Source organism: Hypomesus transpacificus, unplaced genomic scaffold, assembly GCF_021917145.1.
Source record: "Hypomesus transpacificus isolate Combined female unplaced genomic scaffold, fHypTra1 scaffold_149, whole genome shotgun sequence".
In the NCBI taxonomy this organism is placed as follows: domain Eukaryota; kingdom Metazoa; phylum Chordata; class Actinopteri; order Osmeriformes; family Osmeridae; genus Hypomesus; species Hypomesus transpacificus.
Genome location: NW_025813718.1, coordinates 67,673 through 92,167, shown reverse-complemented (window position 1 = coordinate 92,167; position 24,495 = coordinate 67,673). Strand labels below are relative to the sequence as shown.

Here is a 24,495-nt window from a genome sequence, read left to right as displayed (position 1 = left end):
AAAACAAAAGGGTTTAATGCTCAAAACGGGAAACAGACAGGGTACACGCAGGGACAAAGGGTAATGCTAAGACAAAGACTGGACACAAAGCAAGAACCTAAATACACAGAAACAAACACACAGGTGAACACAATGAAACTAACGACAACTGAACGAGACAGGTGACGACAATGACAGGGAAACAGTAGGGCAGGGCAAAACCAAAAACAATAGGGGGGCACGGCTGTGGCCGTGACAGTACCCCCCTCTCAAGGGACGTCACCCGACGACCCACAAGGCAGGGCGGGGGGTCGGGGCAGGTCCGGGGGACGACCCGGAGGCAGGGCAGAGGGTCGAGGCAGGTCCGGGGGGCGGCCCGGAGGCAGGGCAGAGGTACGGGGCAGGTCCGGGGGGCGGCCCGGAGGCAGGGCAGAGGGTCGGGGCAGGTCCGGGGGGCGACCCGGACGCCGGAGCACGGGCACGGGGGCGCCTGGGAGCGCGGACGAGGGGGCGCATGGGAGCGCGGGCACCGGGGCGCATGGGAGCGCGGGCACCGCGGCAGGCAGCAGCCAGAAGTCCTCGGGCGGAGGAGGCCAGAAGTCCTCGGGCGGAGGAGGCGGCGACCAGGAGTCCTCGGGCGGAGGAGGCGGCGGCCAGGAGTCCTCGGGCGGAGGAGGAGGCGGCCAGGAGTCCTCGGGCGGAGGAGGAGGCGGCCAGGAGTCCTCGGATGGCCTGGCACTGGGCGGCACAACCTCGGGGCGAGGCAGGGGCTCAGGGCAGGAACGAGGCTGGGGCACAGGGCAGGGAACGAGGCTGGGGCACAGGGCAGGAACGAGGCTGGGGCACCGGGCAGGAACGAGGCTGGGGCACCGGGCAGGAACGAGGCTGGGGCACCGGGCAGGAACGAGGCTGGGGTACAGGGCAGGAACAAGGCTGGGGCACAGGGCAGGAACGAGGCTGGGCTACAGGACAGGAACGAGGCTGGGGCACAGGGCAGGAACGAGGCAGGGGTACAGGGCAGGAACGGGGCTGGGTTCTGGCGGCAGGCGGCCGAAACTCCCTGGCATGAACAGCCTTGGTGGTCTGGGTGCTGGGCGGCGCAACCTTCTTCGTCCGGGCGCAGGGCGGCACAACCTCAGGATGAGGCAGGGGCACAGGGCAGGATCGAGGCAGGGGCCCAGGGCAGGACCAAGGCTGGGGTCGGGGTTCGGGCTGGGGCTGGAGCCAAGGCAGTAACCAGGGCCTAGGGTGGGCCCTCCGCTGTAGGCTTCGTGGACCACCCAAGGCAAGCCTGGTCCCAAGGAAAGGGTTTGGGTGACTCTCCGCTGGGTCCTTATGTGGTCTTAGCATTCTGTCACGACGTGTGGAGGGGTAGGACCCAAACGCAGGAGAGTCAGCAGGCATGGTCCAAAAACAAAAGGGTTTAATGCTCAAAACGGGAAACAGACAGGGTACACGCAGGGACAAAGGGTAATGCTAAGACAAAGACTGGACACAAAGCAGGAACCTAAATACACAGAAACAAACACACAGGTGAACACAATGAAACTAACGACAACTGAACGAGACAGGTGACGACAATGACAGGGAAACACTAGGGCAGGGCAAAACCAAAAACAATAGGGGGGCACGGCTGTGGCCGTGACACCTACACCCGGCTTTGCCAAATGACGTTGTGTCCTTGGGCAAGGCACGTCACCCTACTTGCCTCGGTGGAATGTGCCTGTATAGACTGTAAGTCGCTCTGGATAAGAGTGTCTGCTAAATGACTAAATGTAAAAGTAAATGATGTACAGAACAGGGAAATGGTCTTTTAAATCAGTTCCCTGTTTTCTTCTCATGGTCTTTTAAATAATTTCCCTGTTCTGTTTATCATTAACCTCATATCATAACCTTTTTTTTTTTAAGAACGTCATGAAAAAAAAGAAGTGGCCTCATTGTTTGATTTGTAAACACCAGGAAGTCACATCAGGTAAGCAATCCCTCTCTTTTTTTCAATTCAACTGTTCAATGTTCACCTGGCAGGTGATAACGTCGAATAAATACAGACCACACCTCGCTGTTATTCAGGAGGAAGGGAAATTATTCCCATATCGTATGCTTATATCGCATTACTGAAATAATTTTCCACCCTCATTTTCAATTTTCCTCCTCCTGTTAAGGTGAGTTGATGCATTGGTAGAGTTATTTGATTTGATATACTGTATATTTCAAGTAAGTCAGGAACTTGAGATGTTGGGCTTTATGATTAAATGTTTTTATGTCAAACATTGTTATTGTACTAATTCAGTGATGTAAATAATTAAACGCCTGGAAAACTGTAACCAAAGTTCATGTTTTCTATGTCAGCATCAACTTTTTATTCCGCATAATGGGTCAGACTTTGAGATGAGCGATAGGGGTCAGACTTTTTGAATCGTTTATGTGTTCACCATGCATTTAAAAATGACTTCATGACCAGTTTTTTGTGGCTAGTTCCATTATTTAGCCATTTCAAGATGGCTTGATCATGACACATGGTTCCATTATGTGACAGTACCATCCATAACTTTGAAAAGTACATTGGTGGGTACAAAGAACATCATTACCATCATAGCAACTGAATTACAACTCAGCAAGGAACGTCTATTCAGCTGAAATAATGGAGTGGGCTATACAAAAGGATCAATTGAAAGTATTTGATTGCTGAGTAATGAAAAACTACAAGGTTTTGTTTTGTTGATGCAAAATGAACTTGATTTTTATGTCATGAGGTAGGTTAGGATGTGTTGTACTTGCATTTACTATTGTAACGTTGTGTTGTGTCTCTGCCCAAGACTTAATAGAACAACAATATTCAGTTAAAGTCCATAACTATAAACCTGACTTCTCCTAAGTATAGCATGTCAGAGACATGTCTATGTGAGTCCCGATAAAGTAGGAAGCCTTTCATTTCAAACCATAGACTAACAATCAAAAATAAATGTTTGTACCACACAATTTTTTCGATGCTAGAATATATCTCTTAATAATCAAAAGTAGTATTATATCAGGCCACAATGAACTGTAGTGCTAAACAGTGTAGTTCAAAATGTCGAGACATTAAACTACATTTGATGCAGGTTTTAAAACCCAAGGATACTGATCCTTAGGCCTACTTGATTACAGAATTGACTCAAAATACATAGCATCAGTCTTAATTTCTCCATATCACTCACCATCTGCAACAAATATTAACAAATATTGTGATGTATTGTTTAAAGTTATTTGATGTATTGTAATGACTGTATTTTCTGACACACAGTCATGATCAAGTCAACTTCCCAAGGGACAGTACTACGGCCTGCATTGATTTGCAGCTTTGTGGTGGTGTGCCCCTTAGTTTTATTTTTTACATACTACAAACCCAACATCAACTCACTGTTGTGCGACGACAGAGAACCAAATGAGAAAGCTATCTGTGTCTGCCAAGATGGGCTAAATCGAGAGGGGAATCAGACTGAGGTCCCAGACCAAACCACATCACAACCCCAGAAGACAGGCAAGCAGAACTCCCAAGTCATCCTCAGACCTGACAATCCAGAACCGAACACTATTCTCCTGATCTGGATGTGGCCATTTGGACAATCTTTTGACCTTCATTCATGTGCTGATTTCAATGTTCAAGGTTGTCACTTGACAGACAACAAGAGCCTTTATAAGAATGCACATGGAGTCCTCTTTCATCACCGGGATATCCATGAAGATCTGGGAAACATGCCACAAAATCCACGTCCCTGGTTCCAGAAATGGGTGTGGTTCAATGCTGAATCACCTGCCAACTCCAAAAGATGGCCCAAATTGGATAATCTGTTTAATTTGACTTCAAATTATCGACAGGATTCTTCTGTACCTGTTCCTTATGGATCCTTAGTCGAGGTAACAGCTGTGGACAAACAGTTTGAGCTGCCAACAAAGAATACATTGGTGTGCTGGATTGTGAGCAACTGGCACCCATCCTTCAGAAGAGTTCAGGTCTACAATGAGCTGAGTAAGCATGTCAAAGTAAAGGCCTATGGACGACACTTTGGTACATACGTAAACAACGAAGTCTATACAAAAACCATTTCTGGATGCAAATTTTACTTGTCCTTTGAAAATTCGTTCTTCAAAGACTACATCACTGAGAAGTTGTACAATGCCATGAGTTTGGGAGCTGTCCCAGTAGTTTTGGGCCCATCCAGGCAAAACTATGAGGAATTCATTCCAGCAGACTCTTTTCTTCATGTGGATGACTTCCCCAATCAAAAGGAACTGGCAGATCGGCTGCTTTTCCTTGACAAGAATGATGAAGAGTACATGAAGTACCACAGCTGGAGGAAAAACTATAAAGTTAAGGGATGGTATTTTGGACTAGAACATGCATGTCGATCATGTGACTACATTAGACGGGAGAAAAGATACACAGCTATTAACAATCTAAATCAATGGTATTGGGGCTGACCAGGCTGTTTGTAGTAATCAAAATGTTTAATACATGTGCTATATTGCCAAATATAAGCACTTATTCAGCACATTTCGTGAAATCAGTGCTTGAAAAAGGGGGGGAAATCTAAATTAACTTAAATCATCACTTTATGCATTGCTTTAGACTAAAGACAGCTGAAAGTGACAAGAAACTGAATCGTGCCATCTGAAGCTGTGTTAATCTATAATTTATTATGTATTTTTTTCAACAAAATGTTTTGGTTTTATGGTCAACCCTGTTAGACATATGAATTCACAGGATGTATTTGTAATTAGAAATATGTGGTAGATTACATATACATGAAGATATAGCACTACGGTCCCTCTCGACATTATTTTCACCTGTGGTTTTTTCTTTGATATTTTGTATAAAGATTATGCCAGAACACTCAACTTTTAGATGGCAATGCCCTTCCATGTGCTGTTCAACATGATCAGTATGTGCCGATTGTTTTTCTATTAATTATTCTCATAATTTCAGTGTACATTTACACTGTAAATAAAAGTAGGCCTACATGAGGAAAGAAAAAAGCGCAGCTAGTTCTGGCAGGGCAATCGGGCAGCGCGCGTCATTCCTTTAACGGGGACGTAAGGCGTCTTACTCCACCTTCCTTTACTCCACCCACTACCACACCCCTGTTAGCAGCGCATATCCAGTGGGCCACGTCCGATAAGAAGTCTTTAAAAGACGCGCGGATATGCACACACTCACCCCGGTCGTTGTATGATCACTGCTGCTGCCACCCTCCACCGTCCCCTTCTCCCCCATGCTGTCTGTATGTCTATCCACCAGGGGGATTATATCTCTATTGCTCCCTGCCTCATATGTCATGTATGTATGTGTTGCATCGAGGAGGCAGGAGTGCTTCCCTCAGATCATCCACTCCGCCAAAGTAAATCTACATGTCCATGTCATGTAACAATAAATGCTCAAATCTAATACGTGATTGTCTTGACTGAACTACCAGTAGCTACCATACATGTAGGCCTCTCTGCATCCCCTCTCTGCGGCAGCAGTCTATGTCTCTTTATCATCATAATCATCATCATCCTGTTCGGGGTTACTGCTACAACAAGTTGAAAAAGGCACTAACTGATATTTACTTTGTATCATGTTAAATATAATAGAAACCAAGGTGACGTAGGCTACAATCACAAGCTACCTAAGGAAAATATGCCTTAAAAATAGACATAGTATGTTTTTATATTTCCTTTGAAGCTGCTGCCAAGTGCGCTTTGCGCCTGTTGGAAAGTACCTACATGAACATGCTATTTCATTCAATTACATTCCACCACTTTTTCACCTGTAATAATAAGCAACAGTGTGGTGCAATGTTCAGTGTATGGACTGGCTACTGCATTCAAGAGAGAGAGAGAGAGAGAGAGAGAGAGAGAGAGAGAGAGAGAGAGGACTTGAGGGCTCTCTGCTTCCTGGGCCCAGTGCAGAGGTCACACGTCCCCTCTCCTGGCCCAGCTGGACTCGTCAGCTCAGAGGGTGCGGCCCCGGCTCCTCCTTTCTCCTTCAGCTTCTCCACCACTTCAGCCAGCATGGTGTTCCTCTTCAGAACAGGCCTGGGCGTGAAGGTCTGTCTGCACTGGGGGCAGCTGTAGACTCCCTTCTGCTCATCCTGGTCCCAGTAGCCCTCGATACAGCTGCTACAGTAGCTGTGACCACAGGGGAGGGCGACAGGATCCTTTAAGAGGTCCAGACAGATAGAACAGCAAAACTGGTCCTGGTCCAGCACAACTCCCTGCTGGGCCATGCGGGAGTGTTAGTGACGGTCGCTCTCTCTCAGACAAAAACACAAGTGGAGATAGGGAGTGAGAGAAAGAGAGAGCAGTTATGTTTCTCCAGAATACTGTTGTGGGAAGAGGGTGTGAGTTCCTGGTTCTGTCAGAGGGAGGAGTTTAGTGGGGATGCAGAGAAGAAAGAGAGTTAGATAAAGTATTACAGGATAAGGAAAGAGACCAGTATTTAGTTTCCTCCCCAGGAAGAGAGAGGACTGAGTGGAGGGCTCTCAAGTTTTATCAAAAGTTAAGAGTAAAGAATGTATTGTACTCATTAAAGTTATGCATCGTGCTTATTAAAGTTATGTCTTATGAACTTAGACGTGTGCTCAGGCTTGAACATTGTGTCTCACACAGGGCGAGGGGAGTCATGGGTGCGGGCGGAGAAAGAGGAACAATCCAGACAAGTCTCGACCACAGAGTGCAGGAAAAAGGCTGTATTTTGTGACTCTAACCCTAGATTTTTTCAGAAACAACCTTGAAACCGGGTGGAGACGGCACCCGAGCAGGTGGGACGCGTCGGCAAGAACAACTCCCTGCTGCACAGGAGAACAAGCTCAACTCTCTTCTTGTGTTTTTGTTTTACTGCACTGTATAATATATGCTGGGGCAGGGACAGATAGCCAGTTGGACTTTGTGAACCAACCCAAACTCTGTTGCGGGAAGGGAAACGTAGACAACCCCAGAGCTCTGTACTTGTTGATTTCCAACTGCTGCATTAAAGCTGATATTATTGGACCTCTACTCCACTCTACTCTCCTCTACTTCGACTCCAGACCACTCTTTCTAGAACACAGACTTGTGTCATTGAATACTATCATTACATATTGGAATAGACACAACAAATTACAATCCTTAAAGAGCCCTGTAATGGTATGGTGGTATAGGTCGAAATTAACGACCAGTAACATGTATTAGGTTTTGTGTCTGTTGCTAGCTTTTCTACAGGTACACTTGCACTTAGAGATTCATGTTGTTTAATTGTAACTTTCTTAACTACATGCTTTTATGGTTCTTCCCTTTGGTACTTATTTTTTGGTTGTTCACAAAGTGTGCTTCTTGTTTTGGCTACCCACAATGCTTTGGGGCTATCTTGTTTTTATTATCAGTGACCTATGCACTTTGTAAAGCTCTCTCTTGGAAGTCGCTTTGGATAAAAGCGTCTGCTAAATGAATACATGTAAATGTAAATTTATCATTAGATATCAATAATTCCTCCATCAAAGAGCAGGTATGAAACAAACACACACACACATTAAACACTGTTTTCAAAGCACATCACATGTCTGCTTACATACACATTGAAACTAAGAATGACCATATTCTAAACTAAGAGTCTATGCAATACCTTCTTGACTTTCTGTTTTACAAAGGATCAAACTGAAGCCCAGTCCTTGGAGGTCAAGAAACTGTTTGAGGTGTACAATAAAATGGTATGCTTTTTTCTTTTGATTTAAAGCCTCATTATAAAAAGTATACATTTTAACTGTCAATACATAATAGTCACTCATTGACTAAACTGTTATGACATATCCAACAAAGGTATGAGTATGTTGTTTTTTAACTGACTGGAGTGGCCTTCTAGTCACTGCTCTAGATAACTTGTAGAGTGTACATGCTAGTGCCAAAAATGTCCCACGCTGACCTTTGTGAACTTTGACTCCATTTGCAGATGTTCCTGTTGTCGAAGCAGTTCACCCAATGGGACGAGAGCCTGAGGAAAGTGGAGGAGGCCAAAGGCATCCGGCAAGTGGAGTAATGACCATGATGGTTAAGAAGATGAAGGGGATAGCATGACGCTGTCATTTAGGTGTCCTACATCTGGCTTGTTTGGTAAAAGGTGATACCTAGCCTCAGATCTGAGATCAGAATACTCTGCACCTTATCCTAAGATTCACCTTTTGAGGTATGAGTGGCTAAATTGATTTGACATCTGTGGTGAGGGTCATCATGCTCTTGTTCATTGTGGTTTGTTTTACCCTATGAGACATCATATTTATTCACTGTTAAATGCACTTGGATAGTTTGTCTTTGCTTTGAGATGAGGATTAGACTAATAACCAATCACACTAGCCTTCCCTCAAAGTTCTGGTTTAAAATGTGTTTTATAAATGCATGTCTGCAAAATGTAAAATCACTGCAATAAAGAAATGACTTAATTGAACAGTTTTCCATCGTTTTGTTATAATCATTTTGTTAGACAAAAAAAGTGTTTAAGAAGTTTATATTTAATGTTGAGTGTGTTGAGCATGATTATGTGATCATCTTGCATACACATGTATTTATAATTAGTGTACATGTTCAAAGCTTGGTTTCTTGAATGATTTTTCTATGATTTGTGAAGCATGTGTGACCAAATACCAGTGCAAAAGGACAGCTACAAAACTGTAACATATTTCAATCACAATGGTGTATCTGTTTAATCTCCAACCAGCTTTCTTCCCTATCAAACGTATTCAGGCTAAATCCGTCTGTCTTGATGAGGCACATGGATGTGGTCCATGTGCCACATGGATGTGGTCCATACATGTCAGGGCAATCAAGTCTCACACATTCGCCAAGACTAAATTACCATATACAATCATCAAGGTGAAAGCAGTAATTATACAACAAAAGAACAATGATTATAAACCAACTAAAACAATGACAGGGTTCTATATGATGGTATGAAGGTATCACACCTCTATAAGACCCTCTACTACAGCTTCATTATCTCTGCACTGGTATTATGGCGACCAAACAAAAACCCAGTACAGAGTGTCTGGGTGAAGGTGGTCTAGACTCTGTGGAGGAGGGTCACTGTCTCAGAGACGACACTGTAGAAGGACAGAGTACCTGCCTTGGGATCCAGGTAGACTCCTACTCTGGAGGACCGAGGGCCTGATACTCTAGTATGAACACTGTTATGTGTGAAACTGTAATGATTACTAGAGCACACTAACACACAGGACTTGTCATTGCGACCTAAGTAAGAGTGGTCGTCTTTTCTGCTGATGTCTTTATATGAGACTGCTATGGCAACACATTCACCTCTTCTCTCCACCTCCCAGTAACAGCGTCCAGACAGAGCCTCTCTACACAGCACCTGACTGTACTTGGTGAACCTCTCTGGATGGTCAGGATATGGCTGGCGCTGCTGTAGACATGTTACCTTCCTGTTCTCCTCAGACAGAGAGAGGTCTATAGATGCTGTGTTTGGGTCCAGTGTGAGCAGACAGGAATCTGGGAGCAGAGCAGAGACCAGATCAGAATTGAGAATACGTTTATTCATGTTTTCCCATGTAAAAGCTGCTGTTGTTCTGGATCAAATTCATCATTCAACATGTGTCAGTGGAGCGAGACCTGGATACTTCAGGGACTCACATGGTAAGAGTTCTGCTCTGGTCTTGGGCTCTGGAGGCAGGAACACATCCACTGTGGAGACACACACATATTTATACACACACCCACCCACACACAAATACACACACAGAGACACAACAGCACAGACAGTGCAACAAACACATACAGTACCTTATCAAGTTGATACAAGCATGTGCTTATGTGATAGGTGTCTGTCCTGTCACATGATGTATGTCCATGAGGCTTAGTGTGCTGTTTCTCCAGACTTGCTGTTTTTACCCAGCTCACCTGTGGTGGACATGTTTGACCACCCTCTCTGGATCAGCTCCTCTAGTTTCTCTCTCAGCTCAGAGACCATCTCAGTCACATGTTTGAAGTACTGAAGAGAAGGAACAGAGATGCTGGGGACATCTGGAGATACACTGGTACTGGAGAGAGACTGGTAGTTCTGGGGAGAGAGAGATAGAGGGGGGGGGGGGGGGTTGAGAGGGATGGATAGAGAAAGAGAGGGGGGAGATAGATAGGGAGAGAGAGACAGGGGGAAAGAGAGTATAGAGAGACAGAGAGAGAGAATGACAGATGGAAGAATGACAATTGGACAGACACACAGATTAAGCAGAGATCCTAAATATATGAGAACACAGACAGTGAGTTGAGGTGCAGATCTTAGCTGCCAGGGTAGTCTAGTTACCTGGAGGAAGTGGATATTGTCCTCTGTGTGTGAGAGCTTCTCCAGCTCAGCATCTTTCCTCCTCAGTTCAGCTATCTCCTGCTCCAGTCTCTCCACCAGTCCTTCAACCTGACTCACTGCTGCCCCCTGCTGGGCTCTGATCAGCTCCTTCACCTCAGAGCGCCTTCTCTCAATGGAGCGGATCAGCTCAGTAAATATCCTCTCACTGTCCTCCCCTGCTGCCTTGCCAGAACTCTGGAGAGGGGGGGGGGGGAAGAAGGAGAGAGAAAAAGAGAAGAGAGAGGGAGGAGACAGAGAAGGAGAAGGAGAGAGGGAGAGAAAGAGAGGAGAGTGACAGGGGATAGACAAATACATCAAGATATCCCTCAAGAGACACCAGTCTTCCTGAATGTAGAGTGTCTACCTGTCCTATCCAGGTATCTCCCAGTAGCACAGCTACAGTACTGGAGATCCTGATGCTGACCTTGAGAGACTCCACAGCCTGTTGGAGCTCCTTCAGCTGGTTTTCTCTCTTCTGGACTCTCTGCTGGACTTCCTGCTGACTCAAGACCAGCTTGTCCTGGAGAACAACACATATGACAACCACACATTAGGAGTTACAGTACAGGACTCTGATGGTGTGGACCTCTGTCAGAACACACTGAACACCAACACTGAACACGACTGCTAAACATGTCCAGTGCAGTCATGTACTGTAGGGGTTAGGGTTACAGTGCAGTCATATTAAGGTTATTCTGTTATGATGGTTTTTCACGTCATGTATCCAGGAATAAGAGGTATTAAACTCATCCTTCATTTACTGACATGAGTCAGCACTTAATTGTTGACATTTTATAGTTATCCATGTTGACCAAGCAGGAGTTCAGACTTTAGACTCATATAAGACAGTGAAAACCGTATGTTGGTAATACATTCGATAATCTAGGTTGGTAATGTCTTTTTTTAATGATATGGTACTGTGTATATTGATAATATTGTTGAAATGTTTTCTATTGTATTGTACATTCAGCCTGTTCATGTAACACAGCATACAAGTGATTTAATAATCCATTGCATATTTAATCTAAACTACACATATGAAAACGTCCATATTTAAACACGTTCATATTGTAAGTTAAATAGTCAAAGTCAAGACCACCTAAACCGAAATCAGGTCATGACCGAGACTAGGGTGTATCGAGACCATAACATTGAGCTGGACACTGTTTTGCAGATAAACTCATTGTGGTTTAGGTAAACAAATCTAATTACAGACGATTTGGCTGACATCCCCCTGTCAGTCAGACACAGCTTCACCCATCTCCACATTCACTTTTTACGGGGAGTGAAGGGGGGTGGGGAGGAGTGACAGCCCTTTATTGGTCCGTCTATTATTGGTGCCATTTAAGTTCAAAGTCCTCTTTGTCTGGGGCCAAGAAAATATACAGTCGTTTTGGAGACCGTCAAAAACCTAGAAATTAACACAGGTCTCGAGTACTCTGGTCAGTTCTGGTCTTACCTGTTTCTCCTTCCTCTCAGATTTGGCTGACACTGTGTCGTGGCCTTTATGTTCATCCATGGTACACAGCATGCAGATACATTGCTGGTCTGTCCGACAGAACACCTCCAGCAGCTTGTCATGACTGGAGCAGATCATCTCCTGCAGTCCAGATGTGGCTTCCACCAGCTTGTGATTCTTCATTTTAGGAATCTGGTAGTGGGGCTGGAGGTGAGTCTGGCAGTAGGACAACAAACACATCAGACAGGACTTGATGGCTCTCTGCTTCCTGGGCCCAGTGCAGAGGTCACACGTCCCCTCTCCTGGCCCAGCTGGACTCGTCAGCTCAGAGGGTGCGGCCCCGGCTCCTCCTTTCTCCTTCAGCTTCTCCACCACTTCAGCCAGCATGGTGTTCCTCTTCAGAACAGGCCTGGGCGTGAAGGTCTGTCTGCACTGGGGGCAGCTGTAGACTCCCTTCTGCTCATCCTGGTCCCAGTAGCCCTCGATACAGCTGCTACAGTAGCTGTGACCACAGGGGAGGGCGACAGGATCCTTTAAGAGGTCCAGACAGATAGAACAGCAAAACTGGTCCTGGTCCAGCACAACTCCCTGCTGGGCCATCGTTAGTGACGGTCGCTCTCTCTCAGACAGAAACACAGGTGGAGAGAGGGAGCGAGCGAAAGAGAGAACAGTATTTATTTTCCTCTCCAGGGAGAGAGGACTGAGTGGAGCGCTCTCAAGTTTTATCACAAGTTGAGAGCCCTGTAATATTGGTGTGGTGATATGGGTTGAAATTAACGACCAGTAACATGTATTGGGTTTTGTAACATTACATATCAATAATTCCTCCAATGACAGGATGTTTGCCAGAAAAGACACGATCTTGTTTCGGTTTTATTACCCCCCTGTTTTTGGCCTAATGGTATAGACAGAAGGATACGACGTCAGTAAGAGGCGCCGACTGTGGGAGGGACCATGTTGACATAAGAAAAGGCTTGTTGGGACATTTGTATAGGAGCGGCACAGCCATGGACAAAACAGCCGTGGTAAAAGTCGGTGCCGCGGCCAGTGCCAGTGTATGTGCCCTATTTGGTGGAGTTGTTCTCGCCCAGTACATGTTCGCAAAGAAGAAGAGAGCAGGAAAGAAAACTAAAATCATTGAGATGGTGAGTACACTCGTGTGCTGTTGCTGCGTACAATGCGCAGTCGCGGATGTTCTTAAAAATAGCAATGGGATTTTAGAGGTCATTAGCCGTTTATTAGGCACCAAAAGATTTAGCTTCCTAACCGCGACATGACAGATCATTAGTTGATCAGCAGATTCTATTGTCACGGTCTTGTTGTTAAACTGTTGGATAGCAGGTTTTCCCATATTGATGCAAGGTATGCAGACACCCCCTCCTGGCATTTTGTCAAACCAGTTTTCCCGGAATGTCAGTCACTGTGTCCGCGCAGGTGCTTGTTTATCCCAATACATCACATTCAAAGAATGGTAACGCTGTTTGTCCTATATAAGACTCCCACTAACTTATGGAATCCTTTATTAGCTGTAGACAGAACAGAGGACGGATATATAATTATTTGTATATCACCTAAATGTCCTGTTGAATTCCCATCGCGTCTATCTCTGTCAGGTGGTTTAAGAGGCCCTTTTTAGATGCTTAGCATTCTGTTAGTACCCTGACCTGCGATGAAGAGCCCCGGCCATGGGCTGAAGGCGAGGCCATCTGATTTTGATGAGGGTTGAACCATTAAAGAAAAACATACATTAGTTTCTGAGCTCAGCAGTTGCATTCTGATGAAGTAGCGCATCTGGTCCCTTTAAAACATTCTAGAATGTCGGTTTCCCTCTAACTTTAACGATGTCATTCCATATTCCGTTGCAAAAGACACATTTCGATGTTGGGCACGTTTGTTTTCCAACTGCTCTTCTCTGTCCTGTTCAAACAGAGGATTGGTCTTGTACTGAACTGCTTTGACCACTGGGTGTCAGAAGTGAACAGCTTTCTTATTCATGCTCTTCAACTTCCCTTTTTCTTAAATGATAGAGAGACCCTTTTAAATCGGACATCATGAAATCTTTCAAGATAGATCCTCTTGCCTCAGATTTTCCTTTTGTTTTGTACACCAGCATAAGTATTCTGGGCAGTCTTACCTATTTGTAAAATACCAGTTGATGCAAATGAATGGTTTCTGCTGATAACATAAATACTATGCATATTCAGATGTATCAAGCTGCTAGTTCACATATTTCTTTGGACATCTAGTTTCTTCCATGTCATTGGCTTCTGTAGTCACTCGATCAGTTTCCTTTTGCGGCCTATTAGAGCTTATCTACAGTAAAGCTGAGAGCTAGATCCATGGTTACCTGGTGAGACTGTTCCATCCAGGCTCTGTGTTGATACTGTCAACTGGAGGGTATCTTGCAACCAGGATGAACCACTTTACTGAGGTCTAAAATTAGCACAAATAGTCATTGAATAGCAAATCTCCATAACACATTGACTGGAAATGTGCTGCTATATTCTGCATACAACTCTCAAGCAAGAGCATGATTGATCAGGACAGTGTGGTACTTGTGTGCGTTAAGATTTAGAAATGTAACTTATTTCAAGTTTTAACCTTTTATTTTACCAAGAATTTTACCCCATTGAGATATAGCCTAATCTCTTTTTCAATTGAGACCTGACCGACAAAGGCAACAGAGCAGGATTTTAAATTTTACAGCAGATATATGAAAAACATAATAATCAGTTGTTATAAGATTCAAAAGTCAGAGTGGCCAGTAAAGTCATTGGGGTAAACCAAGTCCAGCTCTCTGAGTTTTATGTTGGGCAGGTCGCAAGGAAGACCCAGTCCATATTGGCTTGTACTGACCATCCCCTGAAGGGGGAGTTTGACCTCTTGCCGTCAGAAGAAGGTATAGAGCTCCCACCCACAGAACAAAACGATTTGGGGACTCTTTTGTTTGTTTTGCTATTGGGAGGCTAAATAGTCATAAATGAATGGCATGGGTTTTCAACATTAAGTGATCCTTGTACTGTATTGTGTGTTGTCTTTGTGTGGTATCAGGTATGCTGGTTATGTAGTATTTTATGATGGATTGAATGTGTTTTAATACCTGTCTGCAAACAAATTTTCCCTAGTGGGATCAATAAAATTGACTTGACTTGATGTCATGGTGGAACTGACCAACAGAGAGGGGTCAACACGTTTATCACAAAGGAGTCAACTCAGGTTCCCGGAATGCCATTTCTGTTGAAGTGACAGTGTCCTGCCCAACCAAGTAACTAGGTGATTAGACTTATTGCATCATCCTTTTGGCTTTAAACTAATAAAAGAAAACACAGACATGTCAACAAAGATGCAACCGGTTGTCATTGATACTATGTCAGCTCTTGTCCCTGTGTCCTTGGGCAAGGCACGTCACCCTACTTGCCTCGGTGGAATGTCCCTGTACTTACTGTAAGTCGCTCTGGATAAGAGCGTCTGGTAAATGACTAAATTTAAATGTAAAATTGAATCGTCTTAACAATGTCTCGTTGATCAAGGGTCGACAGTTGCTTGAATAGGAATACAGAGTGAAGTTAGTTAATACAGTCAACTTACAACTTTCTTTTTCAAATGTAAAAATAAGGTGGTTTCAGTCTGCAGTCTCTGCTGTGTCAACTTTGAGTCATGTGGTCTGGATTGGTGTCATGGTTGTCTTTTTATTTTATTTTTTGCTTTTGTCAAGGCAATCCCATGGTGGGAGGGAACGTTGAGCTTGCATTTTGACAGCGGTTGGAAAATGACAGAAACCGTCTCACAGGCGCATGTCTCATTTCAGTATCTTGTTTTTGTGTCTCATTCAGGTCTGGCTTTCTCTGAGTTTTTGTCATTGTCTCCATGTGAGTGACTAACTGTACCTTTTTGTGACAAAGACTGAAAATATGCCCACAAGTTAAAGAGATTAACGCAAACCCAACACACCCATTCTGCTGTGTTCTAACCTCGTTTGACACTGGGTGTGGTGTGGAAACCTTTATGGATTTACAGTGCATCATTTGTTTCATGTCTTTGTTAATAAACAGAAAAAACACAACATCTTTAGGGTAAAGATTTTGATTGATATATAACCTACATATAACGCCTATCATCAATCCTGTCACAACAAGAATCATTCCAACCCCACCCACAGTTGTCTCCTTGTGGCTGAAAGTCAGGTGATCGGCCAGCCATAGGAACTGAGCATGAAAATAAGAATACTGATTGGACAGATGTGTAGCTTTGGTAAAGTGATGGGATTGGATGGGATAATCCTTGTTAGAGAGACTGCCAAAGGGTTTATTATGTTTCAGCTAGCTTTCTGAGTTGTCTCCGTTTTGGCCTTGCGGACAGGTTAGAGGCTGGGTTTCTTAGTTGAATGTTGCACAATGATTTAAAAGAATAGAGGTTGAACTCGAGCTGAGGCTTAACATACAGAACAAGGGAGCATTTGACTCCTGCCATGTCTATTCTAGGGTTCATTCAAGCAGGCCAAATTACAACAACCATACCATTGATTGCCCGGCTATTGTCAGGTGAGTGGCCGGCCAATGAGAGACTGGTTACATCAATGGAGGTCTGTGTTTCCCTTCATGTAGGTTAGTCTTGTACCCAGTGACCCTTAGTAAAATAGCCACACACAACCATGTCTGCCTATTGGTGGAACACAGAGTGAATGACCCATGACCCTGTGACCCTAGACATGGAGTGTGTGTGTTTGAGTGTGTGTGTGTGTACAGAGAGGGGATCCTGTAATGTGCGGGCTCAGCATTACTGGAGAAATGAGCCCTCAGCAATGTGACCCAGACCCAGTCAATAAGGCTATCTGGAGAGACGTGGTCAGTCGAGATCAATTCTTGTGCCCTAGCGGTCAAAGTTGAGTGGGGAGGGAGGTGAAGGGTGAAGCGAAGGGCCTGGAATGTGTGTGTGTGTGTATGTCATCTGTAACTATCTGGGAGTGCATCACCACAGCCTCTGCTCAGGGGGGGAGGCGATATGTGATGGGATCTATTCCGGGTGCCGCCCCCCTGTGTTGCCATGGCTATATAAGCCCCAGTCACCCAGAGGATGTTTTCTTCACTCTGGTTTTGAGGCCCAAGAAAGAGGTGAGCCGTTGTTCGTGTGTGTTGTGGTTGACTGTTTTGTCGTCACCAGCTGTAAATGTCAGTTGACGCCGTCATTTATATCTGAATGTTTTGTAGTTTATTGATTAAGACCAAGGCTGTTTTTGTCATTTTTCGTGTAAGGGGTCTGCTATCAGATGAGTTTGGACATTGTCTATTTTTAGTATGCAGTTGAGATTTAGAGTATTGGTGTCCTCCGACTCTAGAAACGAATAGAAGTGTCTCTTTTTCTGTGTGTGTGTGGTGCGTGGTGTTTGTGCGTGCTTTTCAGGGATCAAAATATCATGCAAGGCTTTACAAGCTCTGTGTGTGTGTTGCATAAGTCAGGGGGACGGGGCGTTGCACCAACTTCACGCTCCCCACCTTTACTATGGCATTCCCACATAAGACCAGTCTAGGATCGAGTGTAATCCTATTTGATAGAGGTGTGTGTGATAGGAGATGGTGTGAGACGTGATCTGTAATAACAAAATAAAGCCAAGACGTTTGGGATCTTCATAGTAAGACGAACCTTAATCCCTTACCCCCCTCGTCTGGGTTTTGCGTCACCAGCAACCTTAAAAATACACTTGATCTCTTTACCAGGGAGAGAGTGTGTGTGGTGCGGTGCAGTTTGGAGAGGGCACGTGTAAGTGTGTAAGGGGTGATATATGACACGGGTGTAAGGGTCAATGGATCCTCTGAACAGTCAAGGACAATGCAGGAAAAAAAAAGTGGAAATTTGAATCATGTATGGACAAGACATGCACACACTCACGTCAGCTGTATGTGAGCGTTGCTGTGTGCATTCCTGCTCTGACATGCCATCAACACCCCTTAAAACCCAGCGCTATATCACTGCCTCTACCGACACAGCTCTGATTGGACCATGCAGCAAGTCTTACCCATGTGACCTTGGCGAGTGACAATGAATATTCCACAAACGGCACCAAAGATTTCTAAGATCCAAAACAAAGTTCATCAAGGTCTTTTTTTTTCTCCTCCATTGTGTTCAAATGAAATGAAAATAACGTGAGCCAAAGACTCTCTCTCTTTTCCCCTCCCTACCAATTTGCAGTTGTTCTCTGTGTGAATGAGGTAGGGCTTTCTCTTTCTTGCGTTGGTTGGTTTACCTTCAAGCTGACAGACTTGATTGGGTTTGTCTTCTTGTTATGGACACAGGATCCATTAGCAGCTGTGTGTTAGTGTTTGTTTTCTGTGGGGAATATTCAGTCTGGAGAGAGTCCTCCGCCCCCACACAGTCCTCCACCCTCACCACACACACTGACAGTTCTTGGCTTGTCTTACTTCAAAAATGGAAAAGGGTAACATGACTGCTGTGAGAACTTGGGTCCCACATGCCAGAGAGACCAACCTGAGAACTTCCTGAAAACGTCTGGACGCAAGCATCTGCCCTGCTCTTAAACAGGACAAAAGCAGGGTTTTATTCATCTAGTTCTTCCCAGTCCTTTTATTACCTGTTTCATTGATTTGTTTTTGACCAGCAAACGTGTATCACGGTGGTTACATCAACATTTACAGGCATTATCTGCCTCCCCCTTTCTCTCTCTCTCTCTCTCTCTCTCTCTCTCTCTCTCTCTCTCTCTCTCTCACACTCACACTCACACTCACACTCACACTCACACTCACACTCACACTCACACTCTCACAGATGCCAGAGTTTGAGAAGAACACGGTCCACATGAGGGACCCGGAGCGCGTGGAGCAGATCATCTGTGGTCTGATTAAGGGCGGAGCCTCCAAACTACAGGTGAGTGTGTGTGTGTGTGCCGACTCGCCCTAGCAGGAAGACCCGGCCGGGATTCCCCTGCATGGTAGTCTACCTCTTTCTTCCCTTGATTTGTCTCCTCGTTGTTTTGGCCAGATCATCACAGACTTTGACATGACGTTAAGCAAGTTCGCCGTCAACGGCAAACGCTGCCCGACGTGTCACAGTAAGTAAGACGACGCCACGAAACGACGTGTTTCTGCCGATGACGACTTGCGGGGCTCGCGCTGCGCTGCCCGTGGCCCGACATCTGACTAGTGTTCTTGTTCCTCCGTTGCAGACATCATTGACAACTGCAGTCTCGTCTCTGAAGAATGTCGGGAAAAGGTAGGGTTTTCGTCATCGCCGTAACGACGTGCGCTGTCGAGACGACCGACGTGCCGTCTGTTGATAGCGGCCTGTTTTGTTGTCTTGTCTTAGCTGCTGCAGCTCAAGGAGACGTATTACCCCATAGAGATCGATCCCCACCTGACAATGGAGGAGAAATATCCTTTCATGGTAGAATGGTGAGTCTATACATCTTTCTCTCCGTTATTCTCTCTTTCTTTCTGTCTTTGTTTCTGTATGTATGGGACCTACTGTATGTACACTATATGTAAAAGAAATTGTCATGACTCACTCACTCCTTCATGCAGGACACAGGATTTTAAGCCAGTGTTTTGTATGCCCTGCCAGGTATTTTAAGTCCCACACGTTACTGGTAGAGCAGAGGTTACAGAAGGACAAACTCCCAGAGGTGGTGAGGGAGTCAGACGCCTGCTTAAGGTAAATAAACACATTCATAATGAAGACATGTTCAAATGTGTGTTTCCAGTTGACGGTATGCAGCGGTTTTAGTATGTGTGCGTCCTTCACGTGTGACGCCCGCGTTTCTCCACAGGGAGGGATACGAGCAGTTCTTTGACCGCCTCCATCAGCACAACGTGCCCATGTTCATCTTCTCGGCCGGACTGGGCGACGTCCTGGAGGAGATCATCCGCCAGGCCGGGGTCTATCACCCAAACATCAAGGTGGTCTCCAACTTCATGGACTTTGACGAGAATGTGAGTCCCCCGTCCCCCCGTCTTGCTCACCTAAGTGAAAAACCAAACGTATGAAGGCTCTTCTTTTTTTCTTTTCTTCAAGTGACAGGAATGTTTTGCCCTCAGTTGAGCTGTTGTCAACAGAGGCTGCTGGGGTGTTTCAAACACCCACGCGGGGGGAGGAACCCCTACGAACGGGACGCAGCTTTCTGTAATACCCCACAGCACTGACGGAGGGCGCTGTTTTCCCCCTCTCTCCCAGGGCGTGCTGCGGGGCTTCAAGGGGGAGGTCATCCACGTCTACAACAAGCACGACGGGGCCCTGCGCAACACGGACTACTTCAAGCAGGTGAAGGACAACTGCAACATCGTGCTGCTGGGCGACTCCCTGGGCGACCTGCACATGGCCGACGGCGTGCCCAACGTGGAGAACATCCTCAAGATCGGCTTCCTCAACGACAAGGTAGCCGTCTCCGACGGAACCCCAGTGTTTCACACCCTAGCAGCTTCTGTCTCGCACATTTACCCTCGACGCATTTGATTTTTTTTTATCTGTTTCCTGCCAATAGGTAGAAGAGCGACTGGAGAAATATCTGGACTCCTATGACATCGTCCTTGTAAAGGACGAGACTCTGGAAGTGCCCAACTCCATCCTTCAGAAGATTCTCTAACTCTCACCCCCCCCCCCCCCCCCCAGCACACATCCCACTGCCCCCACATGGAACTCAAGTGGATCGCCTGACTCTAGAAGGCTACGACCAGCCCCCACCGTAGCCCCTCAATAGACTCTAGCTCCACGGTCGACCACCTCTGCCCTCCTCGAATCCCATTCTGTGGCTACAAAGCATCTTCACTAAGGCTCATTCATGGGGACAAAATGTCAGATCCTGACAGCTCACTTCACCACGTTTTTAAAGAGACATTTATTTTCCCCCCTCTGGTGTTTTTTAAGTACGCTAATCTTTGTCTTTGTGTCTGTCCATGTGTCCTACTGAACACTGTCTGCATACTCCACCCCAGTATGAAAAAAGAAAAAAAAAAGTAATGCTGAACAAACAAAGAAAATATGTGAAACCCTCTTTTATTATTTGCACATTGTTGTTATTACAATGTATTTCCTATATTATTTTTGATATAATGTTTGTATAAAATGTTGATCGGTTGAGCATCAGCAGACGGTGCGCTGCCAGGCAGTCCCAGCATGCTTTTGGCCATACTGTCATCATGGAGGACACCCCGCGGCCCTCGTCTGCCAGACGTGTCCATCTGAGGTGGCACCTTTTTCTTCTGGTTTCTCTCATATATTTAACAGATTCGGATCGTCGTGTAATATTGATGTTGGAGAGTTTTTTTGAAGGAAGTATTGGGTTGCTTATTTTCAGGATGCAAGCATGCCGGAGTGCTGCCTTTATGTGCAACCTTGTGAGAACAGCAGTGAGTTGGGCAGAAGCGATGCACTTTAACCTCTGTGTATAAGTGTAACTAATGTGGGATAGGTTTTCATGGATGCAATTGTCATTCTTGCAGAAACTGGTTGTGTATACATTCTCAGACAGAGTTCTCAATTAAATACACATCCGGTAAGAGCACTTTACTTAACGCAGCAACTGAAAGTTGTTATAGGTGGTGGTAAACATTGGTGAACAGACAGCAACAGTGTATGTTTTCCAGCTGTCTAGAGTGCTACAATGAAAGTATACACTAGAAGATGTTCAATTCATTCATCATTATCACTATCACCAGGGCTTTGGGACCTGGGGAGTCAGAACCTTCTATTAGAAATAATAGACCAAGGGGTTGTTCTAGAAGGCCCTGTGTGTAATTACTATCTGGGGAAGTGAAGTACAAAAATACTATATTTCTTAGATTTTAACTCATGGCCTTTATTTTATGGCCTTAAAATATATATTGAAAAGAAATCACTACTTTTTGTTTCACATTTGAACACTACCTCTGGGATGTTCCCTGTGGGGGTGGAAATGTCTGAGTTCTGTCTGCACTTGTTCAGTCTTTCATATGTGTCTGTGCTGCTACCACCTGCATGTTGCCTTTTATTAAACGTTTTGAGTTTGTCTGAAGGGGAGAACATATAATTATATAAAAAAAACTGGCAATAATAGCTTATGACTTGTTAAATGAAACATAACTGTTTTTAAATTGACATCATTACCCTGACTCTAAATTGTGTTGCCTGTGGTTGAATATAAGTTGTATTTCTAAATGACACCTTTAGATGGCAGCCAAGGTCCTTTTCAAGTTTGAGAATTAGTTCAGTACCAAACACGTGGGTTACGTTAGCCAATCTGTCCGCTGACGTTTCAGGAGCGGCTCGTTGGTCTAGGGGTATGATTCTCGCTTAGGGTGCGAGAGGTCCCGGGTTCAAATCCCGGACGAGCCCAAATTTTGACTCTGGATTCTTGAATAATTAAAATTGACAGTAATTGCCCTTAAGGGCAAAACACCCACTTAAATGAGTACACTCCCGCAAATACATATTAAGTTCCACAAATAGGACAATTTGCTCACCTACCTCCAATATAAAGACACGCTCCCGCAAACCCCAAATGGGAAACGAAATTACATTAAACCTGTCGTGCCTGTCGTAGCGTGGCGTATTTATATTTTTTTATCACTACATTGGGGGGAACATTTTGATCAGATTTGAATATTGGGGTGGATGTGTGTCCCCCAATATGTATTATGATTACGGCCTTGCTACTTGATACAGTTCCTCTCCTGCACTGAATCTCTTCTCCAGCAGGAACAGTTCACTTGGATTGGAGCAGCTGGCGGCCGGGGCCCAGCTAGCGAGGGATGTTGTCATGCAAAGTATAATCTATCTAAATTGTTTTCGAGGGAGCAGTCGTAGGCCTACTACTTTTCTTAAATAAAATAAATAAAAAATCCTACTTATAATAATTAAATGGCTCTGGGCGTACCTATACAGACAGGAAAGATCTTGCCAATTTAAGGACTGCTGGCTGTGTATGGATTTCAAAATAAAATCTGTCCTACATCACGAAACGTGTGGTGCAGATGGGCCAAGTAACAATTATAGCATACTGTTATGATATGTAGTGGGCATTTGTTTGCGTATTATTTATTGGAGTATTCTGCTACATGGTTGTGTGTAGCTAATACACATTTCGAATGAGAAATATTGACTTTTTTATTTCATGCGTTCTATCATAAAATACATAAAAGTAGCCTATGTCCGAATGATACACATGATGTAACGTACAAAAACGTCATAATTGTGTATATTCATACTTAAATTAAACATTACAGAGCTACATCACATTTCTTCTGAACAGGTAGGTGAATGACGACTATTGTAAGCTTTCTCAGAAGATTTTCTCAGGCTATCCAGACAATTTTGTGGTTTTTGGTGAGTAATTCTTATTTACACATTAATGTTTCCCCTATTTATTGTAATAGCCTACACGTAAAACATAATTTTATGCTCAATTTAATCCACACTTTCGTTATTCAGTTAACGTAAACAGTGCCGCTGCTAGCCATTTTGGTGCCCTAAGCATAATTCCTTAATTCCTTTATGATGCCCCCCCCCCCCCCCCCCCCCTCCGAAAAAAAACGATTGTTTTTGCCAGTTTAACTTTTTATTACTATACATATACCTCAATACCAATAGCCTAACACAACAGCAGCATCACAATGTAACACCTATTCAGATGTGGTGGTTCTCTGCTGTGTATCTGTCCATAAACAGCTGGTTGAGGGTGGTTGATCAGGGCTTGGCAGGGACGGACTGGGAGTAATAATAGGCCCTGGACTTTGATCCAGACTGGCCCACCAGAACCGGCCCCCATATACGCCACCACAGCTGCCCTGCCAATGCATCCACATTCTGTGTTTGATGTGATGCTAGTTACGGAGTTCCCGACTTAATGCGAGCGCGCAACACGCGCAAGAGATTTTTTCTGGCCTTTATTTGAGCGCAAAATAGTTTTTTGAGCTTCATGTAAAATAAACAGCCGTTTTTCAATTGGTAAAACCTTGTCTAGTAAAGTTGATGTATTTTTGTCTCTTAATTTTTCAGCCCCACCCTTACATTTCTTAGCATGATTTTCCAAAACATTTACAACTGAAAGCATGCAGCCTCATTTTAAAAGTATTTGATAAATTTTATATAAAAGCATCATAGAATGTAAAGTAAAGTAACAGCTAGCTGGCGTCAGTTACTTTTAAAATGCATAGATAATGTTTAACAGTAAAATCTCAATTTAGCTTGCACTTAAAATATTTGAGTGTGCTAACATTAGCAACAACGTCAGCTAGTTCGAGGTGTATGCATAGGCTAACCATTAAATTAGCAGCACATTTCCCATATTTAACAATGATTAAACATGGACTTACCTGAAAGTGATGCATGAGCATCATCTCGCAGTTTCTTTCTCTTTCTTTTTTCTGCCCCTGACTCCTCTTGTCTTTTTGAGGCAATTTTCGAATAGTTGACCTAGCCTACTGTCAAAGTTCGTCAGGCCACTGAGATAGGAAAGGGCACACACGGCGAGCTTGGGAAGTTGAGTATGTATTTGTTTTTTTTTTGGGGGGGGGGGGGGGGGGCAAAATCGTAACTTTTTTTGAGCAATTAAATATATCTCTTGTTGTGCCTATGTTGTGATATACAGTGCCCTCCAAAAGTATTGGAACAGTGAGGCAAATTCCTTTATTTTTGCTGTAGACTGAAAACATTTGGGCTTGACATCAAATAATGAACGTGAGACCAGAGATCAACGTTTCAGCTTTTATTTCCAGGTATTTACATCAGG

General features: G+C 44.6%; 3 protein-coding genes, 1 long non-coding RNA gene and 1 other non-coding gene across 10 annotated transcripts; 4 read left to right on the top strand and 1 right to left on the bottom strand.

Moving 5' to 3' along the window:
- Nucleotides 1-1,686: 1,686 nt before the first annotated feature.
- Nucleotides 1,687-6,796, top strand: LOC124488653 (4-galactosyl-N-acetylglucosaminide 3-alpha-L-fucosyltransferase 9-like). 3 transcript variants are annotated; one of them, XM_047051382.1, is made up of 3 exons: nucleotides 1,687-1,713; nucleotides 1,888-1,951; nucleotides 3,263-5,023. In XM_047051382.1, exons 2-3 carry the CDS (start codon nucleotides 1,894-1,896, stop codon nucleotides 4,438-4,440), a joined length of 1,236 nt encoding a protein of 411 aa, XP_046907338.1. In that variant the 5' UTR covers nucleotides 1,687-1,713; nucleotides 1,888-1,893; the 3' UTR covers nucleotides 4,441-5,023. The 3 variants fall into 3 exon arrangements, 2 of the variants coding, with proteins under 2 accessions (XP_046907338.1, XP_046907339.1); XR_006958733.1 differs by lacking the exon at nucleotides 3,263-5,023 and adding an exon at nucleotides 6,610-6,796 and having other exon boundaries at nucleotides 1,697-1,713; XM_047051383.1 differs by lacking the exons at nucleotides 1,687-1,713; nucleotides 1,888-1,951 and adding an exon at nucleotides 1,965-2,141.
- Nucleotides 6,026-12,634, bottom strand: LOC124488651 (tripartite motif-containing protein 16-like). Of its 3 annotated transcripts, XM_047051379.1 has the most exons (7): nucleotides 11,784-12,634; nucleotides 10,749-10,844; nucleotides 10,286-10,519; nucleotides 9,883-10,042; nucleotides 9,616-9,666; nucleotides 9,442-9,474; nucleotides 6,026-6,194 (listed from the first exon to the last, which is right to left on the bottom strand). In XM_047051379.1, the coding sequence occupies exons 1-7, from the start codon at nucleotides 12,381-12,383 to the stop codon at nucleotides 6,121-6,123; spliced, it is 1,248 nt and encodes a 415-aa protein (XP_046907335.1). In that variant the 5' UTR covers nucleotides 12,384-12,634; the 3' UTR covers nucleotides 6,026-6,120. The 3 variants fall into 3 exon arrangements, 2 of the variants coding, with proteins under 2 accessions (XP_046907335.1, XP_046907334.1); XM_047051378.1 differs by lacking the exon at nucleotides 6,026-6,194 and having other exon boundaries at nucleotides 8,470-9,474; XR_006958732.1 differs by lacking the exon at nucleotides 6,026-6,194 and having other exon boundaries at nucleotides 8,982-9,474; nucleotides 9,766-10,042.
- Nucleotides 7,391-8,403, top strand: LOC124488655. The gene is made up of 3 exons (XR_006958734.1): nucleotides 7,391-7,483; nucleotides 7,626-7,685; nucleotides 7,925-8,403. It is a non-coding gene; the product is annotated as an uncharacterized LOC124488655 (long non-coding RNA).
- Nucleotides 12,635-12,721: 87 nt separating the features above from the next.
- On the top strand, nucleotides 12,722-21,780 carry nt5c3a (5'-nucleotidase, cytosolic IIIA). 2 transcript variants are annotated; one of them, XM_047051385.1, is made up of 9 exons: nucleotides 12,722-12,928; nucleotides 18,564-18,662; nucleotides 18,777-18,846; nucleotides 18,961-19,007; nucleotides 19,101-19,186; nucleotides 19,356-19,445; nucleotides 19,561-19,723; nucleotides 19,965-20,165; nucleotides 20,272-21,780. In XM_047051385.1, exons 1-9 carry the CDS (start codon nucleotides 12,791-12,793, stop codon nucleotides 20,371-20,373), a joined length of 996 nt encoding a protein of 331 aa, XP_046907341.1. In that variant the 5' UTR covers nucleotides 12,722-12,790; the 3' UTR covers nucleotides 20,374-21,780. The 2 variants fall into 2 exon arrangements, with proteins under 2 accessions (XP_046907341.1, XP_046907340.1); XM_047051384.1 differs by lacking the exon at nucleotides 12,722-12,928 and adding an exon at nucleotides 12,944-16,894.
- A 248-nt stretch (nucleotides 21,781-22,028) lies between these two features.
- Nucleotides 22,029-22,100, top strand: trnap-agg. The gene has a single exon. It is a non-coding gene; the product is annotated as a tRNA-Pro (tRNA).
- Nucleotides 22,101-24,495: the final 2,395 nt, after the last annotated feature.

What these genes read in the sequence shown, in the direction of transcription:
- LOC124488653 (XM_047051382.1), top strand. Translation starts at nt 1,894, where the DNA reads ATGAAAAAAAAGAAGTGGCCTCATTGTTTGATTTGTAAACACCAGGAA. An exon ending in ACACCAGGAAGTCACATCAG is followed by an intron (nt 1,952 to 3,262) that starts GTAAGCAATCCC and finishes TCTGACACACAG; the next exon opens with TCATGATCAAGTCAACTTCC.
- LOC124488651 (XM_047051378.1), bottom strand. Translation starts at nt 12,383, where the DNA reads ATGGCCCAGCAGGGAGTTGTGCTGGACCAGGACCAGTTTTGCTGTTCT. An exon ending in CTGAGAGGAAGGAGAAACAG is followed by an intron (nt 10,845 to 11,783) that starts GTAAGACCAGAA and finishes GTTGTTCTCCAG; the next exon opens with GACAAGCTGGTCTTGAGTCA. An exon ending in CAGAGCAGAACTCTTACCAT is followed by an intron (nt 9,475 to 9,615) that starts GTGAGTCCCTGA and finishes CTCTGCTCCCAG; the next exon opens with ATTCCTGTCTGCTCACACTG.
- nt5c3a (XM_047051384.1), top strand. Translation starts at nt 16,724, where the DNA reads ATGTCATCTGTAACTATCTGGGAGTGCATCACCACAGCCTCTGCTCAG. An exon ending in TTTTGAGGCCCAAGAAAGAG is followed by an intron (nt 16,895 to 18,563) that starts GTGAGCCGTTGT and finishes ACACTCTCACAG; the next exon opens with ATGCCAGAGTTTGAGAAGAA. An exon ending in GAGTCAGACGCCTGCTTAAG is followed by an intron (nt 19,446 to 19,560) that starts GTAAATAAACAC and finishes GTTTCTCCACAG; the next exon opens with GGAGGGATACGAGCAGTTCT.